This window comes from Artibeus jamaicensis, unplaced genomic scaffold (genome assembly GCF_021234435.1).
Source record: "Artibeus jamaicensis isolate MK-2021 breed Jamaican fruit bat unplaced genomic scaffold, CSHL_Jam_final contig_3176, whole genome shotgun sequence".
In the NCBI taxonomy this organism is placed as follows: domain Eukaryota; kingdom Metazoa; phylum Chordata; class Mammalia; order Chiroptera; family Phyllostomidae; genus Artibeus; species Artibeus jamaicensis.
The window spans coordinates 6,098,861-6,120,930 of record NW_026521740.1 but is presented as its reverse complement, the minus strand read 5'-3'; the positions used below and the strand labels follow the sequence as shown (position 1 = coordinate 6,120,930).

Below are 22,070 nucleotides of genomic sequence, written 5' to 3'. Positions count from 1 at the left end.
AAACATCCCCCAATGCCATTTGTATATAACCCAAAACACTATAACAAAACTTTAATATTTGGGGGCAACTTACCATGCGCTCATTACTTTGCTAAGCATTTGCAACAATCATTCCATTTGCTGAAGATTAAGGTTGGGACTGAACCTAGTAGAGCCTTGACCTAGTGACCTCTGTGATGCCGCTTCTGTGAGGCTGAATCACAACAATCTTCTGGTGACAGAGATTGAGGGCGGTGGGCACCACAGCAAGAGAAATTCCACGTGGGAACCCTGCCCACCACCTGACACGTCCCACCTCCCCACCTCCCTCTGTGGTGGGCCACCATCACTAGCACAGAATCGCATGCACTTACCCTCAGGAATATTTCAGTTGGAACAGGGAGAAAGCCACAACATAAATAAATGTAACAATCTTATAAAAGCATCTAAGTATCCATCATAATGCTTTATTTGAACTGTGTATGCAAGGTGGGAAGCCTTGTTTTTTCCTTTCTTTTGAGTGAGAAGTCTAATTTCCCATGCCAACCATAACGCTATAGTACTGTAAACATTTATATATTGTCAGTTTAAACAACGCACACACTCTATTCCATTCATCAAAATGTAAATGATTACAAAAGGAGCCAAGGTGGAACCGTTGTGAAAGTCACATTTATTGAAGAACGAACATGTTTGCAAATCATGGGCCACAGGGGCATCCAGCCCACGGTTCACAATGCTGTTTCTTTATGCCTTCTTGTACAACCTCTCTGTAAAACAGTAACTGGAAGGGCAAGACTGAGTCCATTGCAGTTACATTCATAAAACCAAACCTGCAGCATACACTTAGAACGACTCTGTGCGCACCGACTAAGATGTGCACGCATGTCTGCATGGGCAGAAATGTCCCGTGAATCATGGCCCCGCTAACCCAAACAGTACCTCAGAACACTGTCAAGCTTAGGAAACAGGGAGAGACTGCAATGAACAACGGAAGCCCTGACATTTGTCCCAGTCACTACGCCACCCTGTCCACTACGCCTGTGACACGGCAGGTCACTTTTGGAAGAGGAAGGCGAATTTGTCTGGCAGAGGGCATGTTACGGAGCACATCTAGAAAAGACATGTGTCACCTTAACTAATATTTAAAAGTTGACTTTTTTTGGTTCCAGTGAGAGAAATATTGGTCAAATTGTCAAAAAAAATAACACCCAGCTCTTACTGTGAAATTTAACCACCGATTTCCCTCTAAAAGTTACCTTACAACAATCACAAAAAAATTTAAAGTTCATTTTCAGGGACTTAAACTACTTAAAAGAAAACATCTATTTTGATAAGTAAAAACAGTTATGTCGTTCATTTTTCTAAACTACTTTTTTCTTTTTTTTTTTTGTCTTTTAAGGGAATATCTAAAATAGTGATCATGGAGTAGAAACTTCATTTGATTTTTTTCTCCTTGGAAATTAATACTATAAAGTTGAATAAGAATTTCTAATCAAAGAATCTGAATAGTGTAAAACATTGATGTAGGAATATCTAATTGATGACCATTGAGGATATTATAAGAGCAAAATTAGAAATTCTAAGAGAGAAAGTCTAGCTGATTTGCTTTGCTCTGTACAATCAATTTTGTGTAATTTTATACAGCATCTGTTATGGCTTTATTCTAAACTCACATTGTCAGCTAATCTCTTCTAAGAATTCCCTGTTACTTGGCTCTTGGTCTGAATGAAGAACTTGTAATTTAAGGTCAGGCTCTAGATCATTTCTTATTTATATGTCTGGATATTATATTCCACTGTTTATTCCTTATTCACTTTGAAATTCAGAACTTTTCCACCTGCCAGAACATGGTCTTTGGACACCTAATTACTATATGTATAAAGTTACATAAACCAAATAGTCTATCCAAAAATTTAACTTTCTTTAACCTGCCCTTCTGGTAGTCCTCAATGCCCAGACAAGGGACCTGTTTACCACACTCCGACCCTTCACCGAGGACAGTCTCAGTTTTCCCGCAGGTGCCCCCCAGTCACGGGCACACCTGGCTTCTCTCCACAGTCAGCAGTTTGCTGATGCACTGTCACTTGCTTTACACCTTGGCTGACTTTACTGCAGAAGCAGCTTTGGGCGAGTGCCCCTTTGTACTCCTAGTTTGTAAGTCAAGTCACAAAAATCATAGGAAAATGCACATATGCCACTCACTGACTTGCACACCAAACTTACAAATCTAAAGCCTTTACAAAAGAGAGAAATTAGAGAAAAATGTGTCTATGTGACTGTCCCCAGACTGGCCGAGTGCTGGCCTTCCAAATTCGCCCCCTCTTGCACTCGGTCGGTTCCCATTTGCTCAGCGGTGACAGTGAGTGGCCACGGTCACCTTCCTCTTCTCCTTCCTAAAAGAAAGCAAGGGGGGGGCCTTATTCAGGGGGCTTAAGGCAGCAATAAGAATGTGGCAGTTTACCCTTGCGTTTTCTTGTCTGTTTTCAGGTAATCTTTGGAAAAAATAAAGACAGAGACTGGCAGTAAAGAAGGAAAGGAAGAGAGACATGAGAAGCTACTGGGCCAAGCACTGGGCCAAGACCCGTGCGGGTGTAGGATGCAGGACTCCTAAGCCTCTTAAGAATGATAGGAGGTATTATTGTGACCTAAGAATCTGACCAACTCCAAAGTAAAAACTCAATTCTTATTGTTTTGTTGTTGACTTTGCAACACCAAGGTGTTAGAAACTGCTTCTGTGTAGATGAAGAACAGACACTATTCTATGTGGATGTAAAGAAAGTTCTTTGGTGATTACGCATTCCCTATGCCAAGAAATATTTTCTGGTAATAAAATCTTTCTTTCCTCACCCCCACAAACTTTCTTTTAAAATGAATTTCAAGTAAATTTTGCTATAGTCCTCCAAATTCTTCAATATTAGGAAGTAAACATTTGTAATCGATCTCTCTGTTGTTCTAGGAAAAACATATCAACATAATCCCCTAGTTATGATAATGTATTTGTCCCTCAACTATTCCTTTTACATTAAAAGATTAAGAATATCATGAATGCTTGATAAAAGAAAAGACACTTTAAAAATGACTCAAGAGTAGTTATCGCCAGATACAATTCACGGCAAGACTATGATTTTCTCTTACAGTCTAGCTCTTACTTCATCCTGATTGCATTAGATTGCATCATAATGCCCACAATGACAGTAGTAGATTTATCAGAAGCAGGGTCCCTTCTGGTAACAGTTTGGCAAATGCATGTAAGGGTACATCTGTGAAATACATCTGCCACAGAAGCTGCACCTGGAAATGAGGTCTCTAACAGGAACCCACTTATTATCATAATAAATTATATCTATCATCTATATAGACCCTCCTCCACACTCTTTTAAAAATATGGCTTGTTAATTTTAAAGACTCTAGTTCACCAGAAAAGTTAAAGTTTGATTGGAGGATAATCCTTACAAAAGCACAAGTTATGTATATTTAAAGGACAACGGATATATGCTTTTAATTTCCTTGCATTTACATTAAGAATGAGACTGAGTTTATCTAGTATCTAAATTAATCTCTAGAAGTAGCTGAACCCTATAAATCTTGGATTTTTGAGGCAGTGTAGTAATCAAATCGCCTTTGGAGACCTCCCCCTTCCCAGGGACCAGCATGCACCAGAAAGAAATGCACACAGATGTCTTTCCCTTTGAGCGTCCCCAGCTCTTGAGCTTTAGAACACTTACATCTTATGGTAAACTTACAGCTCTCATGCACTTCTCCAAAGCACAGGGAAGATTCTACGGTACGGCTCTGCTCAGCTACTCTCAGAAGCTGCCTGTGACTCCGGAGCTTGCTGCATATCTCGTATCTTTTCTGATGATCTCCTTGTAACTCAATTTTTAATCCCAACAACATGGTTACTTTTTCTCAGCAGAAAATAAAACTGCCAATATCCAAAGGCAAGAACAATAGGAATCAGAAAAACTCCGGAGTCATCTTAATTCCCTCCTTCCACCTCATTCTGCCCTCCTTTTCCGCTGTAATTAAACAGGGTTCTTAACCCGCCAGAGGTGGCGGTTGATCTGAGAGATACAGACTCTTTTCTTAATTATTGTTACATCTATTGGGTACACAAGTTCAAGGTCATGACTAGCTTGGATGTTGTGGCTTCACATTAGTCACGTACAAAGGCAATGTGTAACAATATTTAAGAAAAGTGTTTGTATCTCTCAGATCAGCTGCGGCCTCCTGAAAGCTCACTGCCACTGCCCACCTCCCTGTGCCTACGGACCTGAAGCCGGAGGCCAGGAGCCAGGTGGGGTGAGGTTCTGCACCGGCCTGGCAGCGCCCACAGTGAGGAGAACCGGCCCCAAGAGCCACAGCCGACTCCTGCTCAGTCTGTACCAGCACAAGGCAGTCTGATTGGTCCTAACACCGAACTTCAGCCAGATCCAATTTAAAAAGAAAAGTTAGGGAAAAAATGGCTTCCTTTGGTCATGTTCCTTAATGTGTCAGCTTTATAAATGGACCTATATATGAAATGACTATATAAAGTACCTTAAAATAAGAATTCCGTCACCAAACTATTCAATATAAAATTATATAAACTATCTCAACCTATGAAAACACAGTCCTATATAAAGTGAAAAAAAAAACAGGTTGAAATACAAAATTAAAGCCACTCTTATCAAGTTAAAGGTTAATTTAAAAATAATGTAATTACTAGCTAATGCCAGAAATCTGCTATTCGTCTGATATTATACTTAAATTTCATTAAACCCCAAACCTTAGTTAACCTCATTTATTTTCCTCAAGAACTCATGGAATAAAGGGAAGAGTCCCAGAATATGCATGACGGTATCTCATAATGATGTGTCCTTTAAAAATGAACTCAGTACTTGTTAACATGTAGTATTTTGCTGCCTCATTTCTAGCTATTGTAAGTTAGTTACCCAGTAGACTGATTATTCCAGAGTTTTTCCAAGCAAAAAGTTAAGCTGATGAGTATTTCCAGGGTCACCATCCATTTCCCTTTTTGAAAGAAGGTCCTAAATATGCCCTTTTCCAGTCTTCAGGCACCTCACCAGTCCTCCACGGGTTCTCAAAAATGATATCTAGCGGTTCTGTGATGACTTCGGCCAATTCATTAAGTACGCTAGGATGCCAGCCATGGGGACCTGTGGATTTGAACATAGGGGGGTTACTGAGGTTCTCCTTCACCCATCCTTCCCCTAGTTCAGCATGGGTTCCTGCTCCTGCTTTTTTAGTCAGAGTTGTCCCTTTCTGGTTATCGCCTGGACTTTTGAAAAACAGCTTTAAGTTCTGCTTTTTTAATCTATTAATTTTCTCCTTGAAGCTAATACACAAAAGTATACTTTATTCTTCTCAAGCCTACTCTTCTAAAGTTTTATTTTAAAAGAGGTCTACTTCATTTGTTTTAAAGAGGTCTATTTCTCTTTTCCTTTGATGTTTCTTATAAGACAAGATAGTAACACAAAATTAAATAAACATGCATCATGTAGGAGTTTGCCTTCCTAAACCACATCACTCAATCTACACTTCAGCACCCGAGCTAATAGAATACCAGTCAACACACGGTGGAACGTTCTAAATGCCACACGTCTCATGCTCAGAGGGTGCATATCTAGTAAACTTGCATCTGCACGTGGTCATTCAAAATGCTCCTTCCAAAATAAAACCGATTCACAATCACTTTCCATCCTACTCATGTGTATGGAGAAGCAGTAACTTTTTCATACACACACACACACACATTGAAAAAGTATTGTTGTACAAGAGCTAGAAAGAGGCTGGTGAGGACTCTCAGAAAGCAGTAAGCGAGTAGAATTCGCGTGCAGTTGTGTGGTCATCTGCGTCAGTGCCTGGGGTTGACATTACACTAAGGATCTCCACGCTCCGATAGGTGCTGACAGTTTTAACCCCTTCATTGTCACAAGGAGTCTTACAAAATTGAAAGATGGCAACAGATTACAGCTCCCTGCCCATCTGTCACAGCCTTGCTGTGTGCCGAGACACCCTTGACAGATCTGAAAGGGACAAAGGAGAGGAAGAAAGGACAATGCAGGGAAGAGAGGACACCCGTCTTCCCCGACGTTCCTGAGATGACAAGGAGGATTCTGCTGTTTACTTGTTTTTGTGTTTGCTTTTACTTGGAAAAGTCTTTAGAAAAGGGGGAATCTATTTTGCTTTCTTTTGTTTTGTTTTTCTAGTCTGTATCTCTCACTACCTGCCCCCAGTTTTATGCCTTACAAAGTAATTCCTATTACAGGCATCATTAAAAAGACTCTCTGATAAACAATTGTACACACTTCTCTAGGGTGTGACAATTTGTTGGAGCACATGCCATTTGCACCCCTGCTCAGAGAGCCACCTGCTGATGGCAGTATGTTAACTAACATGTCATTACTAATTAGTTTGGGTAACTACTTCCAGCAGTTGCATTTGTATGGAAAGAAGGTATTACTATTCATGCTCGGAAAATTTCTTTCTCCAGAGAACTGAGCTATTTTCAGGCCTTTGTGTGTGTGTGTGTGTGTGTGTGTGTGTGTATGTGTGTGTAATTCTAAGTAATAATAACTTATAATTAATATAGTCAAATAGCCACTCAAAGAAACCATCAAGCCAATATCTCTATTAAAATCACCTTCTGTTACAAACTTGGAAAAAGTGACAGTTAATCTTTCTTTTGTGGGGAGTGAGGAGAATTTCACCTTAACATAAGGAAGGCAATAATACTCTTTGGTTTTTAACGCTTTACTTCGTGAATAAATGAAAAGACATAACACTAAAATCTAGTCACTCTGTCGTGCAAGATAATGCACTATTTCTATCAGGAAAACCAGAAAGAGCCTCAGGTTATAGCATCAGCAGTTACTAAGGGACAGAATGGGGCTGCCAAGCAGGGAGGCGGCATCTTGAAGACATTCTGATTGAAACAGAAGCCTCTCAGAGGTCTCCATGCTAGACACAGCTCTGCCTGCAGCCAGGAAGAGGGCCTCCCCTACCACGAAAGGTCGTTTTATTGTAGGAACGATGGAAATAAAGAAAATAATTTCAGAACGGTTATCATCTAGCAAGTGCAGACATCTTCCATACTAAACTTTTCTAAAGAGGAGGATTATAGGGTCATTCCAATCCAGCATCTAGCTCACAGCCTCCGAAACCTCTTGCGTCTGTGGTTCCACAAAAAGAAAAAAACTGCATTCATTAAACAAGCCCAGCCTTGCAAGTTGCTGTGTTTCATTCTTCGGGGGAGCTGGTGGGAGGCAGACAAACAGGATTTCCTCGGCTGGGTCGTGGAGAGTTCCAAGATGTGAGAGCAGAGAACAGTAATTAGCCGAGCACACGTGGCTTCACAACCACGGGAAACTCCAGAAACTTCCCCGGTGCGAGGGCTCCTCCGCGCTCCGGAGGCTGACAGGCAGGTGATATCCCAGTGCCTGCTCCTGCCTGACCCCGTTTCTACCCAAGTGCAATGGAAGCGAACAGATTTTTAAAATCCTGACCAACTTTAAGGAGCTCACTGCTGAAAAGAATTCTTCCGGGCCAACAGGCATTGCGGGTCCAGGCTCATTCCACACAGCTGCTCCCCACCCCCACACACAGTCAGGTTGCATTTTCCCCTAAATCACCTGCCCTACTCCTTACAGGAAAAAAAAGCTCCTTCTTCATGCCACCAAGGAAAACAATAGCCTGTTTATACATGTGTAGAGTTGTCTCTGGATGTAGTACTAGGCTGACTTAAAAATCCTGAAAGGAACGGCCTCACACCGGGTCCTTTCTCATGAAAGCCCACCTCTGGAACAATAAATAGCAAGTTATATTTTGGGTTCCATTAATGCTCCTGAAGTTTTGCTATTTTTATAAACAGAATTTATGACACACAAATGCCAGCAGTTTGTAAGATACCTGCCTATTTCTAGGAACCATTACGGAGAGGTTTATACTCAGGTTGGCCCCTCACCTGTCTCCCCTTACCTGTCTTTGAGACCACTTTTCAATCACAGAGTTCAGGTTTTAGGGCCACACAAACCTAATTCCTGAGCTGAACTGTGAAACTTCCTAATTTGTTCTAGGCTATTATGGGGGATGGGAAGGGTGAAGGGGAGCCTCACATGTCAAGATCTTGGGCAGTTCTCCTGATCTGAGAAGCGTGGAGGGGCAGGAAACACTATTTAATGAACAAAGAAACTATAATCCCGTGGCTAAAAATTGTGATTTGTGAGATTCCATTTTTCTTCTCTATTTATTATTCTGATTTTTAACTGATTTCAAGTCTGTCACTCTTTTCACTTGTGAGACCCCCTAATTAAAGGCAGTCAGAATCATGGGCAGGCTCACCCACTTAGAAGTTACTCCTCTATTGTGATACTATTCTAATGACGTATTAGCTCCAATACAGATATAGACCCAATAGACATAAATTTCCCACGCTTGGTTGCTGGGAGGAAAAAAATAATAAACCTGGTTACTATACATTGACAGTGCATGCAGTTCATTTACAACCGAGGGGCAACTATGTCGTAGAAAAACTTGACTTTGGAATGGTAGTGCAAATGCTGCTTCCTCTCTTCCTGGGTGGCTTAAGGGACACCAAGTGAACCTCTGGGCCCTTGGCCACAGGACATGAGATGTTTTCACCACGTGACTTTCTCAAGCTCGGTTTGCCAGCATTCGGCCATGTCACGGTGCCCAGCATTGCGGGGCCAAGGGAGGCTGGGGATCTGTTCAGAGACACATCTTAACTGTGAACTTCTCCGAGGTCAGGAACACGTTTTACACTTCTTTTATCTCCTGCAGGAACATTATCTATAATGTCACACACTACTACTGCTGCTGGTTGATTGACTCTTCCACACTATAATTTTCACACATCATTTCTCAGTAAACTAAGTTCCTCCTAGGAAATTTTAGTCAAGCACATCAGATAGGAGTATAAATTCCTTTGCCTCTACAAGGGAGAAAAAGTTATCAGTCTGTGTGCATGTTCACTAAACCCAGACGTGTCTGGATGGTCCACTCTCAGCCTTTGAAGGCCTCGGAGGGTCTTGTCTCAGTGGCTGCCACCCAGACCTGTGTCAGACAGGGCACACAGGTCCTGTCCCTGCTGGAGGAGACTTACAGGGTAGATGTCTTTAGATTGACTGACTGATTTTAGAGAGAGAGGAAGGGAGAGAGAGGAAGGGAGAGAGAGAAAAAAAACATAGGTTTGTTGTTCCATTTATCGATGCATTCACTGGTTGATTCTTGTTATGTGCCCTGACCGGGGATGGAACCTGCAATCCCGGCGTATGGGGAGGGCTCTCTAACCAGCCGAGCGATCAGTCATGGCTTAGGGACACTACAGACGAGAAAACTGTTCAAAGTCCTCCAGAATATCCTACACATGTGTATTTGTTTTACTTTGAACACAAATACCCAAATGCTGCGTACATGTTGTGGGCCACCATCCTGCCATCATCCACAGTGTGTCCTTGCAAAACACCGATTTACTGCCTGGCTCCTGAGCAAGATAAGTGGGTCTTAATAAATGGCACTGCTTCTCACTACCTCATCATGACCGACACGGTTCCAATCTTCAGGCAGGTCTTATCTGCAGGTTTTCAGCAAATGCAAAGTATACTAAAGAGGCTGGAAATTATCCCACCTGCTTATTATTCAGAAAACTCACAGAAATGAATTCAGGGGTTAAAAGATAAAAGTGCCTTTGTTTATGCAACCCTCAGGGCATTAACCAATTTAACAATTTTTTCCAACTGAATAACTATGTAAATCCCAATTTTCTAAAATCATTGTTATACTCATCACTGAATACTCTGAATATGCTAAATTCCCACACAGGGGTTGTGGACTGCAAGCCAGAACCACCTCCCTGCCTAGAGTTACAGCCACGTCTTATCTCTACCAGGAAGAAATTACCAGGATTTAACTGTTGGGATTTCTAGATTGTTCTTTCAACAATTTTATAATAATTAACAGCTTGTCACAACATGAAGCTGGGGCTAGGTCGCTATTCTTTCCTGAAACTTAAAGAACAGTTAAAGAGACAAAGTGTTAGCTGGAGGGGCCAGTGCCTTCAAGAAAAAAGAGGGAGTGTGGGCATGTTTATAGATGGAACGAAAGGATTCTATGGAGAGAGACTAAATGCAAGAAAATAGAGGGGTAATTATGGACTTTGGCCAAGAGTAGATGCCACAGGTGGGATTAGTCTTAGAGGGGAGACGGATAATTCCTCATGGAAAAAGAGGCAAAGAAGAGCAGAGGAAGATGCCGACACATTTCGAGGCCAAGAAGAGCGTGAGGGCGGGGGCTCACGACAAGGGACTTCTGGTGCTTGGTCATAACGAACCAACGCTCTCTGATGACAGAGAGGGGGTGAGGGGTGCAGGTTAGGGCTGGTGGTCGAGATCTGAAAAAGCCACCAAAGGAATTCAGTTTGACAGCTGCAGGAGGGCAGATTCAGCTGGACTGGACCGCATGGAATTATGGTGAGACAGGCTTTTCGAGTTTCTCCATACTATGCTCCCAGGTCTCCAAATACTACCCCAAACAGTGATCAAGTCACAGGCTTATAAATGCACATCACCAATCCAGAACAGAGATCATGATAAGTGCTAGAGCATGCTGGACACCAGGATTCTGTCCTCCACTGTAGCTCCTTAAAATATATTTGGTCAGTCTTTTGAGGAACAAGTCCTATCGATGACTCTGTATGTCTGTCTGGGGTGCTCTAGTCAAATACCACAGACTGGGTGGATAACCAGCAACAGAAACATGTGTCTTACAGTTCTGGAGGCTAGGAAGGCTAAGATCAAGGTGGCCACAGATTCAGTGTCTGGGGAGGGCCCTCTTCCTAGTTCATGGACACCACCATCTGGATGAGTCTTCAAATGGCAGAAGGAAGGTTCCTGGGGCCTCTTTTCTAAGGGCACTAATCCCATTCATGAGGGTTCCACCCTCATGACCCAGTCACCTCCCAAAGGCCCCAGCTCCTAACACCATCACACTGAAGATCGGGCTTCAACATGGGAACTTTGGGAGGACACAGTCATTTAGTCTCTAGCAAAACCTCTCTCTAACCAGGCTTACTGGCTACTTACTCAAGGGTTCTCATCTCTGCTCTTCCCTGTCTCTCTTTCTTTCTCTCTCTTCCACCTGCTCACAGTAAAACCACCAGTTATTAAGTACTAGTGGTCTTTAAAATCACCATTAACACTCACCTCTTATTATGGTCATGAGCAATAAACTTGCCATCAACAGTGTATTTACAATGCATGCTGTGATTACCATTACCTGCCTAACCTGGCAAGAATAAACACTACTAATATTTGTTGAGAGACCATCCCTGTGTCAGGCACTGTGCAGAGACCATTTATAATTATATATTATCCCCTAACTTCTCACAAGCCAACGTGATGGCCAGCCTGGGCCCAGTTTTACAGGTGGGCAATCTGAAGCTTTCAAGTGCGGATAACCTGGGAGGGTCGGAGTGCTAACCAATGGCAGAGTGGTTACGTCCAACAGCAAAGTCCAACCTTGTAAAACTATGTCTGCCCTCCCAAGTCATTTTTGATTGGCAACATTGGTAGCTGACTAGTGTTCCTCCCAAATCACATCTACCTGGAACCTCAGGATGTGACTTTGGAAACATGGTCTTTGTGGTTGGTTCAGGCTCTGGGGATAAAATCAGCCCTAAATCCAATCACTGGTGTTCTTACAAGAAGAGGAAAGGACCCAGATAGACACACATAGAAAAGGTGGGCATGTGAAGACAGGCAGAGAACAGAGTGATGCATCCACAAGCCCAGAAACGCCAGGGGCCACCCAAAGTGAGAATAGGCAGGGAAGGCTTCTTCCACAAAACCTCTGGAGGGGGCATGGCCCCGCCAAAACCTGACTGCATATTTCTGGACTCCTGAATTGTGGGAGAATGAATTGCTGTCATCCTAAGCCACTCATTTTATTGTACTTCATTACAGCCACCCTCGGAAACTAATACAGAACCCTTTCACATAAATACATCATTTCTCAAATTCTGTTGGGAATATTTTTGACTCCTTCATTGTTTTCCCCAGCATACGCTCATGTGATTTTAAGCAAAGGTATTTTGCTTTTATTGAGACCATTAAATGTTGTGTATAATGCCTATTTAGATACAGTATTATATTAAATGTAATTCATAATATGTAGGGCAAAATTTGACTGCTACCTTTTAAATACATGATGCAAACAATTTAAATTAATTAAATACATTAAAAACTATACACTGTGTTTATACATGGACTCCACACATATTAAAATGCAGACTGATATTTAACTATTTCCTACAGCATCAAAAATAGAAAATCAGCATTTGAAACAATTGTTTTTCTTTTGTTTAATGTCTACTTATTTATTTACTTACATATTTATGATTTATTTTAAACTGCAAGAGGAGAGAAGGTCTCAGTGGCTATTTACAAGCATTTCTCTATTAATAACACACTATTTTTATTTCCAATAAACTAGAATTGAATATAATTGGTGTATTTTCCTGTTTTAATATCAGCGACTCAAGAATGAGAAAGAGTTTAATATGCAACGTAAGCATATTTGAGCTCCAGGAGGGTTTCATTTTAAAGAAGAAAATATTTAAACAATTTGCATTGAGTTATTTAAAGATATATAATTAAAGTCACCGTTCCCAGCCTAGACAACTTTCTGGACCCCTCCGGCAGCTCAGAAAGCCCCAGCTAGCAAACATGGCACTGTTCTCCATTAGCAGTTCTGGAACTTTGGACTCCAGAGGCCATTTGCACTTTTAAAAAACTTTGAAGATTCCAAAGAGCTTTTGTTTATATGGTTTGAAATTACAACTAAGAAATGTTTAAAATATTATGCAAAATAGTAAATACCTTACATGTTAACATAAATATTTTTACAAAAAATAAATATATTCCTCTCTCTCAAAATGAACAAGAAACACGGCACTGTTCTGCATTTGGCATATCTCTTTACTTGATGGACAACTGGATTTTTACATCTTCCGCCTTTGACCTATAGCAATATGTTTCAGTTGAAATATAGGAAGAAAATACACCCTCACACAGATGTTATCATTTGGAAGAAGAAAGTATTTTAATAGTTTTTTAAGGGAGGTAATTGTAGATATATATACTTTTTGATACCATTACAAAACTTGACAACAAAGGGTTTCTTAAAAGTCAGTTGCAATGTGAAAGGTGAAACCATAGCAGTGAATTTTGTATACAGTCTACTACGTAAAAAACAATGATCCGCCTTCTATTCTTAATGGATCTCTTCCCATATGTGACTTGGTAACATCATGCATTGGTCATTTGGATCATATCAGGTTGCTGAGTTATGCAGATCTTCTGAATGTTAACACATCATTATACAATATCAAAAAAGGAACATTTGTTAATATCACCACCCATTTCATCAAAAAAGTCTTCCAGTATTATGAACTGTCCAGCTCATTGTGGCCCATACGAATTTTCCAAAAATGTAATTTTTTCCTGGAATATTCAAATTTTTAACAGTAAATATGGTCAACTGTTTTCCTTGAAATATTAGAGCCACTTGAGGCATCTCTGGAGAAATTATCTGCCAAATACCCAAGTCTAACTAACCATGGCTTTTTCTTCAGTTGTTCTTTCAAGAGAAAGTTCTATGAATAAAGCTGTTAGTTCAGCTGGCAACTCAAACAATAGCCTAACCGGTTTGCAAGGAGACGAGATTCATACACACTTCCATTTGCAACAAAAGTCTTTATGCTGCAAATGGTTCCATTTTATCACACAAAGTATTTTTAAAATGTACTCAAAGGGTGAACTTTTTATTTTATTTATTTATTTTTCTTGGTTAAAGATTTTATTTATTTATTTTTAGACAGAGGGGAAGGGAAGTACAAAGAGAAGGAGAAAAACATCAATGTGTGGTTTCCTCTCATGTGCCCCCTACTGGGGACCTAGCCTACAACCCAGGCATGTGCCCTGACTGGGAACCCAACCAGCAACTCTTTGGTTCGCAGGTTGCATTCAGCCCACTGAGCTACACCAGTCAGGGCAAGGCTGAACTTTAATAAGCACTAATTTCTACTGCTTTGTCAAAGATATTTTAAGAGAGACAGCTCTTTCTGGCATGTTTGCAGATGAAGAATACATCAGGCACTGATGTGGTTTGGTGCCACTACCCTGATGCGCACTGACATGCCGGCACTTTCACCCCTGGCTGCTCCGGTGCCCCCAGAGCAAAAATCCGCATGGTGAGAGGGGTAAATGATGTCAGAGTACAGCTGTGAAACAATGATTACCTCACAGATGCCCTGCAAGGGTCTCGGAGACCCCCAGGGGTCTGAGGACCACACTTTGAGGACCCCTGCTCTATCCCATTCTGGAGAGTCAAAGTAGAAGTCACACAATCTGTACAGGCAAGCCAGGGCCAACTCATCGGTCTGCAGTGTAAGCACACCCTTCGAAAAGGGAGCTCCCTCCTAACAGTTGCTAGGATTCGCCCTCCTGGCCCTCGACCTGGCTCTGCCTCACGTAACTAGGAAGACTGGGGCTTCCTACCAGGAGGCGAGTTGATTTTCCTCACCAGTCTGGTAAGCGGGTTTGCAAAGACAGCTGAGCTGGTCAGGAAAATGCTTCTCTCAGGGACTCTACTTGCCAACCTTGACAATAGCACAGCTTCGGAAGTGCCTTGGGCAATTCTAAGAACAGCTAGCCCATCCCATCAATATAGCCTTTGGTCTCCTAGTGTCTAGTCCCAGCTCGCTGGGCAATGAAACCTGGCCTCCACTAGGCCTCGGCCTCACCTGCCAAGTTGGAACAGGAAGGGGAGCAAGACAATGGCCATGGTCCTCTTCAGCAATCCCTTGGCGAGCTCCTTTGCATGTTTATTGACAGCCTGAGTGAGGAATTATCTGGAGCATTGTCGGTGTTGGTTTCTGTCATTCCAGCTCTTCTCTGGTTTTGGCAGGGCAAGGTGGGGCACTTTCAAATGTCTCATAAAAGTGACATATTCTGATACCATCGTTCTGGGTCTCAAGGACCACCAGCTAATTTCTTTAAAGGCACAGTACCTATAGTATCATCTGAATAATCCTCAAGATGCTGGCTTTGTCCATATGAATTCTGAGGACATGTAAGTAGGTTTCCTAAAGAAGTAAAATAGGTAAACAGGACCTAGTTCCATCACACACTGGGGGTCTTTACCACACACACTTGCTGTTATGAAGGGACACTTCTAGAAGGTTTAGGAGCAAAGTCCAGATCGAAGGGCACTGCAGTTATAGTCCAAGGTAGCCTAATGTCTGTGTCCAGAGTAGCGCAGGGTGGCTGTGCGTGTGTGTGTGTCTGTGTGTGTGTGTGAAGTTAGGGGTTAGGGGTGGGCAGTGGTGGACACCTGGTATATACACTACCTCAATCCAGGCCAGCCTATTTTCTGGATAGTGACAGCGGTCACCAAATCCATTCTGGCCAGGATGGAAGTCCCCTGGGTCATGCATTGCAGATGTCCCTGCTCAGACTGGAATGAACCCCTAGACTAGGCCTGGGCACATTACTTAACCCAATCGCTTCAGTTTCCCATAAAAAAAACCCCTCAAATTGGAACAATAATAGTACCTACATCTTACAGGGTTGTTCTAAGGACTAAACCACCTAATGTTTGTAAGTGTTTAGAGCGGTATCAGGCACAGTGCGCATCTATATACAAGTGTCTGAATGTTTTTTCTAACCCCAACCCCACAAAAGGCATGGAATTCTCCTTCCTGGTTCAATCACTGAGTGATATAAACCCACGACTAAAGAGGCAGAGATACTTAGTCACATCCTCTGAACGAAACATAACAAATGTGCAGCAGCATTAAGTTAATCATCCACAACTGTTATTAGAATAAATCACGAATAATGTGTATGCTTTAAGCACTGCCTAACCATTAACTTTGAAAACTTTCACTTAGCTTTCTGAAGCATGCCCTCTAGAACATAACTGCCCGGCAGTAGTCCTTGGCTTGTCCAAGCAAGAAGACCTCTGCAACTGTTTGAAACGCAGACCCTCCACACACACGGAGGGCATGCGTGTGTGCCTACACACGTATTAAAGAGAGAGGAACTCCACTATTCCATTTTTCTTACTTTCTTACTGCCCTTTGCCTAAGAAAGATTACTGCTTTAAAAGTGACCAAGAATTTAAGATTGACTTCAAATAAACTTAGACAAGACATATTAGATATCCACTAACAATGGCTGATACCCAAATAGTTTCCAAAATTCTTGTATTTGTTTTTCAAGGATTCGTGCTCCTCAGATTAGGAGTTCCTTTCCCAGAGGACAAGAATAAACAGAAGCTAAAATTGCTTTCTTAAAGAAATTTGAAAACATCAAAATAAAAATTGGTTTACTAAGTGAAAGTCAGACCCCAGAATCCAGACTTGCATAAATACTGAGTGGCCACAACTACATTCTCGCATTGGTTAGAGCAGTAGTTCAAGAAGCTAAAGGCCAACATTTTTTCTGTCTTAAATCACAATAGCTGCCTTTCCTCTCCACGTGATCTTCCACAGTTGGGCCTTACAATTTCCCATTGTTTCTGCCTTCAAAAATCTGACACACTGCAACAAAGTCGGCAAACGGGGAAACAGATAATCCCGTGCAGTTTCTGCAAGACCCATGTCTGGCTCCAGAGGTAACAGGAGGGGCCGGAACGAACACAGGTCCATGGGAACATCCCTGCGCTAAAACACAGAAGTTCAATGGATTGGATAGTTTTCAGAAAATTCAAAACCGGAAGTAACGAGGGATTTTAAACCCTCCCCCCTTCTTTTGACAGGAGTGACCCCTGTATGGCATAGAACACAATCCTAAGAGCTGGCTTTTGTCCCTCACATAAAACAGAATTTAAAATAAATATATTCATCTGTTGAAATCACATTTAGAACCAAGCTATTCAGTTCTCTCCTTCTGTTCTCCTCATTCCCTTTGAGAACAAATGTAAAATAACCTTTCACATTATTGCATTTTACTATCACTTCAAAGGAGGAGTTGTTTTTTATTTTAGGAACATAATGTGCAAAGTCATGCTATTTAGCACTACATTATATTCACAGATTCTGCAAGTTAAATAAAGACACCTTGCTGATTTCTTAATATAGATTCAGCTAAGATTAGTTATGCATCTGCCGTCTTAACATTCAGTGTTAGGGGGAGGGGGTAGCCTTAGTTAAAAATCACACTTGCATTGTAAGTGCTTAGAATTTCATGGTTCATTTCAGAGCATCCCAATCAAGAATTAAATTATGTCAAAAAAGAAAAATATCTTCTTAACAGCCAAGATCACACCCCCTTCGATTTCTTCCCTGTCCCTGCTCCATAGTGGATCGCGTCCTTTAATGTCTACGGATTTGTTTTCCGACCTCTGAAATAAGGAGTTTGGTCAGGGGATTTTAAGATGCCCTCCAGTTCTATCATGCTGTGATTTTAAGAATACTAGGGAGTAGACTGATGAGGAGGCAGAGAGAAAACAGAGCTAAGATGCTATGGAAACTTTACCAACTCAATCCCTAAACAAGGCATTTATTTCCCCATGCTGCCCGACAAACATCCCACATAATGCTGTCAGCGGGCGGCAACTCCAAGTTGAAGGGCAACACACAGGTCTACCATAACCTCGGCTGCGCTGTAATGTATAAACACTTGCTTGACAACATGCTCTTCAACAAACCACTAAATCTTGAAAACAGATACTCCTCCCAAGCAGCAGCTGTGTGTTGGAGCATCAGGATGGATTGAAACTAATGACAGATTAATCAGTGTGTGTGGGAGGAGGAAGGTCTTATTCTTCTTGGATCAGCACATCCTACAGTAACTTCCGGGCTGAGTGGCAAAGTGTTTGTGCTTGCAAGTTTCTATAAATGCACAATATAATTCTTCACACTGCCAAATTACGTATGTAATTCACTTTGCTGGTGGCTAATACCTTGATTGGATCAATTAAATGAGGGTCTAACTGGTGACGAGTCATATTCCCCCACCAAACAGAGCCTGAAACAAAGATTTATGTGCAGGCGGTTTGTCTGGAAAGGTGACCCCAGAGGGCAGAAGTAAGGGCCAGGAAAATAAAATAAAGGAGGGAAAACCAACATGAGAATATTTATGGAGTTGGCCACATGGTAATGTGCTGTTCAGTTCTGCAAGACTTTCCAAAGAGCCTTAAGAAATGCATCTCAGAACCGTGCATGTAAGGGAAGAAAGAGGAAACCTTTATCCCTCAGCATCTATTACCCACGTGTCAAGGTTTGCCTCACAGGTGTCAGTCTTCCCCCACTTCCTGTTTACAGATTGTGAGTGCTCAGTCAGCGCTCACTGGACTGCATGACAAAATCGGAGGAGTACCTGGACACAGAGCAACAGACGGGGCTTAAGTCAATGAGGTGTCAGGCTGCTAATTGAAGCCTATGTAGACTGCTTGCTTAGCAGTGGCTGGAACAGATTAAGGTTGAGATTACTTAAAATGGCACCCAGAAGTACCAGGCAGGCATATCAGTCAGCATGGGCCAGTTAGGCCGCAGTAACCAGTGACCCCACAATTTCACTGCTTCATAGCAAAGGTTTTATTATTTTCTTTCCTTGTGCTGCAGATCTGACCTGGGTCCACTGTGGTTCTGTGCCATTTTCTTTACTCCAGGACCAAAGGTGACAAAATGGTCTCTGTCAGGAACATTGTCAGTCATTGTGGTTTCAGGGAAAATATTAAATTTGTGAATGATGCACAGTTTGGTAAAGCTTTTGCCTGGAAGAGATCCGCATCGCTCTAGTCACCTTCCATGGACCAAAGCATGCCACCTGCCTATCCTTAGTTTAAAAGGGAAGGATATAGAATCCTATGGGGAGGGGCAATGAAGAAGAGCAATCGGGAGTCCATCTATACAATCTATCACACTATGCCTTCATTTTCATGAGAGAAAAATCAAGGGTTGCTTTTTACATATTTTGTGTATATGACAAAGCCTTTGAAAGGAAATTCATCCTCTCTCCTAACCAACCCCAGCTCCCCTCTCTTCCCATATCCACTTCTAATTCCCATCTAAGTGTGGGTGGAACCTGTTGATAATATATGCTGAGATGAAACTGTCTTGGTTAGGTTAAATTACATGACAAAAAGCAGATTCTTCAGGTGGGCCTAATCTAGAACTAGGCCTTTAAAAGCATAGCGTTTCTCTGGCTAGCAGACAGAAAGTCAGAGAGATGTCACGTGAGAAGGACTTGACCCAGGGCTGCTGGCTAGAATATGGAGGGGTTGCATGAGAAGGGACTCAGTCAGCTTCTATATACAGGCAATAGCCCACGGCTAACAGCCAGCAAGGAAATGGGGACCCTGGATCTATAGCTCTTAGTAGGTGGATTCCCCCAAAAGCCCAAATGAGCTTAGGAGCAGGTTCTCCCCCTAAATCCTCCAGATCTGAAACCAGGCTGACTGATACCTTGATTTTGGCTTTGTACGATCCTGAGCAGAAAACCCAGGCCAGCTTTCCCAGAACACTGACCTACTGAACGATGGGATAATAAATGGGTGTTATTTTTCGCCATCACATTCATGGTGATTTGTCATGCAGCAACAGAACACTAATACAACATATAACCAGATGCATCGGCTGAAATGTTTTACTGTGAAACAGCTAAATAATGATTCTTTCCAACCTTCGGAATGTATGACATTACCCAAATGAAAAAAGAAAGGCCTTCCCACAGAGGGAGAGAAGACGAGGTCACTGATGGAAAAGCAGGACCAAGGTAGGACAGACTGACAGAAAACACAGCAGCATTTACCCTGCTGGCTGGTGGCATTATGCCCGCACTGGGCCGCCAACCTCTCTGAAGGAAGGGAAGAGGCACAGCATCTAGGACAAAAACTAGGAGGTGCCACATCACAAGTGAGAGGAATTTGGGTACAACCATATGATTTCCTTTCTGAATCTTAGTACATGGGGTTGGGGAGAGACGGGGGAAAGCATCAAATTGTTTAAAAGGTGCCGTGCATCTATGGCCTTTTTCCATGTATAAATTCAGAGGATTACATGCAGAGAGTTCAGAAGCACACACAGTGCGGTGGAGGAAGCACTGTTCACCTAATATCCTTCTGTGTCCTTTTCCTTGGCACCAGCGAAGACGATAGTTCTTAGGCTCCCTTAGAAACAGGTTGGGGAGATTTGATGAAGTTCTGGTCAATGGGATGTGAGTAGAAATAACAGAAGTCATTTGCAGGGCACACTCTTAAAAAATATCCTGAGCCAAACTTCAGTTCTCTCATCCCAGAGGAGACAGGCCTGTAGATGGAGGGAGCCTGGGTCCCCGAGTCACTGGGTGGAAGAAAAGCCTCCACCGACACACACTGGACTTTGCAGAAACTAGTTTTTGCTATGTTGAGGTTTTGAGATTGGACTGCATGTTGGGAAGGTGTTATTTTCTTATTACAACATAGCTTAATAATATATTATCCTGAATAATATACCTATATTTTCTCATTTGATTTGGTTTAACAGGTTTAGGCAGAATTTCTTTATCTTTGACTTTTTTGATTTAGTATAACATCCAAGCATTACACAAGAACATTAACATAGGAATTTAAATATCAAATTTTAGTTACTGTATAAGAAATTCATATTCTTACACATCTGATATTTATACTGGATTTGGGTCTTACATAAAATTACAATGAATGAGAAGCATATAAATCCTAAAACACACGCACACATATATACATGTAAATTTACACATACATACGTAGTTATTAATAACAAGGATAATGACAAACTCCTTCCTGCAATGCCAATTTAAAGCAGACTTATCATCACCACCACCCTTTTCCCCACTGCTCCCATTCCCAAATTGTTTCAGCCTGATTTAAACAATGGCAACCTGAAACAAGGACGAATTTAAAATGAAAACTAGCATTTGTTTAACATGGAGAAGGACTCACAATGAGAAGTGAGATTATTTTCTTGAATATTCAGAAAAGATGTTAACTATTTATACACCAGTCTGTCTGACCCATCACCCATTTTCCCATTTATCTGAAATGAATTTCCAAAGACCCAAGAAGAGACAAAGGCTAATACATATCCTTTAATGTACAAGATTATAATTAACCTAATGTCTGTTTCAAATTTACTATTATCTATTAAAGAATAAATTATTTTACAGCCCTCTAATGTAGCTTTTAAGCTTTAAATCACTGACCATAACTAATAAGCAGCTTAATAGCAAGAACACCCTAAATAGAGCCACAGATCGCAATTTCACTAAGTGTAAATCATCATCATTTTTAACGCAAAGGCAACAGCAAATCTCTGTAATTACTGGGTGCATTTTGAATCACTTTTATTATTACTGCACTGGCCCCATTAAAAAACCCAAAACACTGAACTGCACGAAATATAAAACTGGAATTATGATACCCCACAAAGTCTAATTGAAATCCATAAATTTTCTACTACTATTCAGAATTATTTTGTTGCCAAAGAATTTCAGCTATTCAGAATTACCTTTGAAAAGATTTGCTTGGTCTAGAGCCATAAAGTAAGCACATTTTTACACTGCCAAGTTTGGGGGGTGGATTCTGGAGCAAAATTATGGATGGCTTCTTATTCACTCAGGATGTTACATTTCTAAAGTAAACCATAATATGCAAAAAAAATGAAATGAAAAAATCAAATTGAATATACCGCCCACAAAGGATATTAAATAGTGCATCTCCTCCCTAATCACCAGTGGACATACCATAATTCTGACTACAACAGACTGCAACATCAGTGTTAAATCTCCTTACTATAAATTTACCAAAGGAACAATGACAACTTCCTTACTTGTGTGTCTCTGAGAAGTAAACACCGGGCGAGCCCCCAAGCCATTCTGAGGAATGGTGGTACTGTGAACATAACTTCCCATGTATGTTTAATGGTGAGTGATTTAATAATTGCCTCTTAGACGTGTTCCATAATTACCAGAGTTCACAGGAGTGTACGTATGTAGATACAGCATGTACTGTTTCCATCACATGGCTGAGCATGGTGTGCAGTCACC

General features: G+C 41.5%; 1 protein-coding gene across 1 annotated transcript in view; it reads right to left on the bottom strand.

The window, feature by feature from the left end:
• Positions 1 to 642: 642 nt before the first annotated feature.
• Positions 643 to 22,070, bottom strand: part of SAMD5 (sterile alpha motif domain containing 5) — a 46,893-nt gene continuing 25,465 nt past the window's right edge. The window contains exon 2 of the mRNA XM_037156860.2: positions 643 to 5,141. Coding sequence (XP_037012755.1) covers positions 5,079 to 5,141 — 63 coding nt within the window. The 3' untranslated portion in view covers positions 643 to 5,078. The remainder of the gene's footprint in view (positions 5,142 to 22,070) is intronic.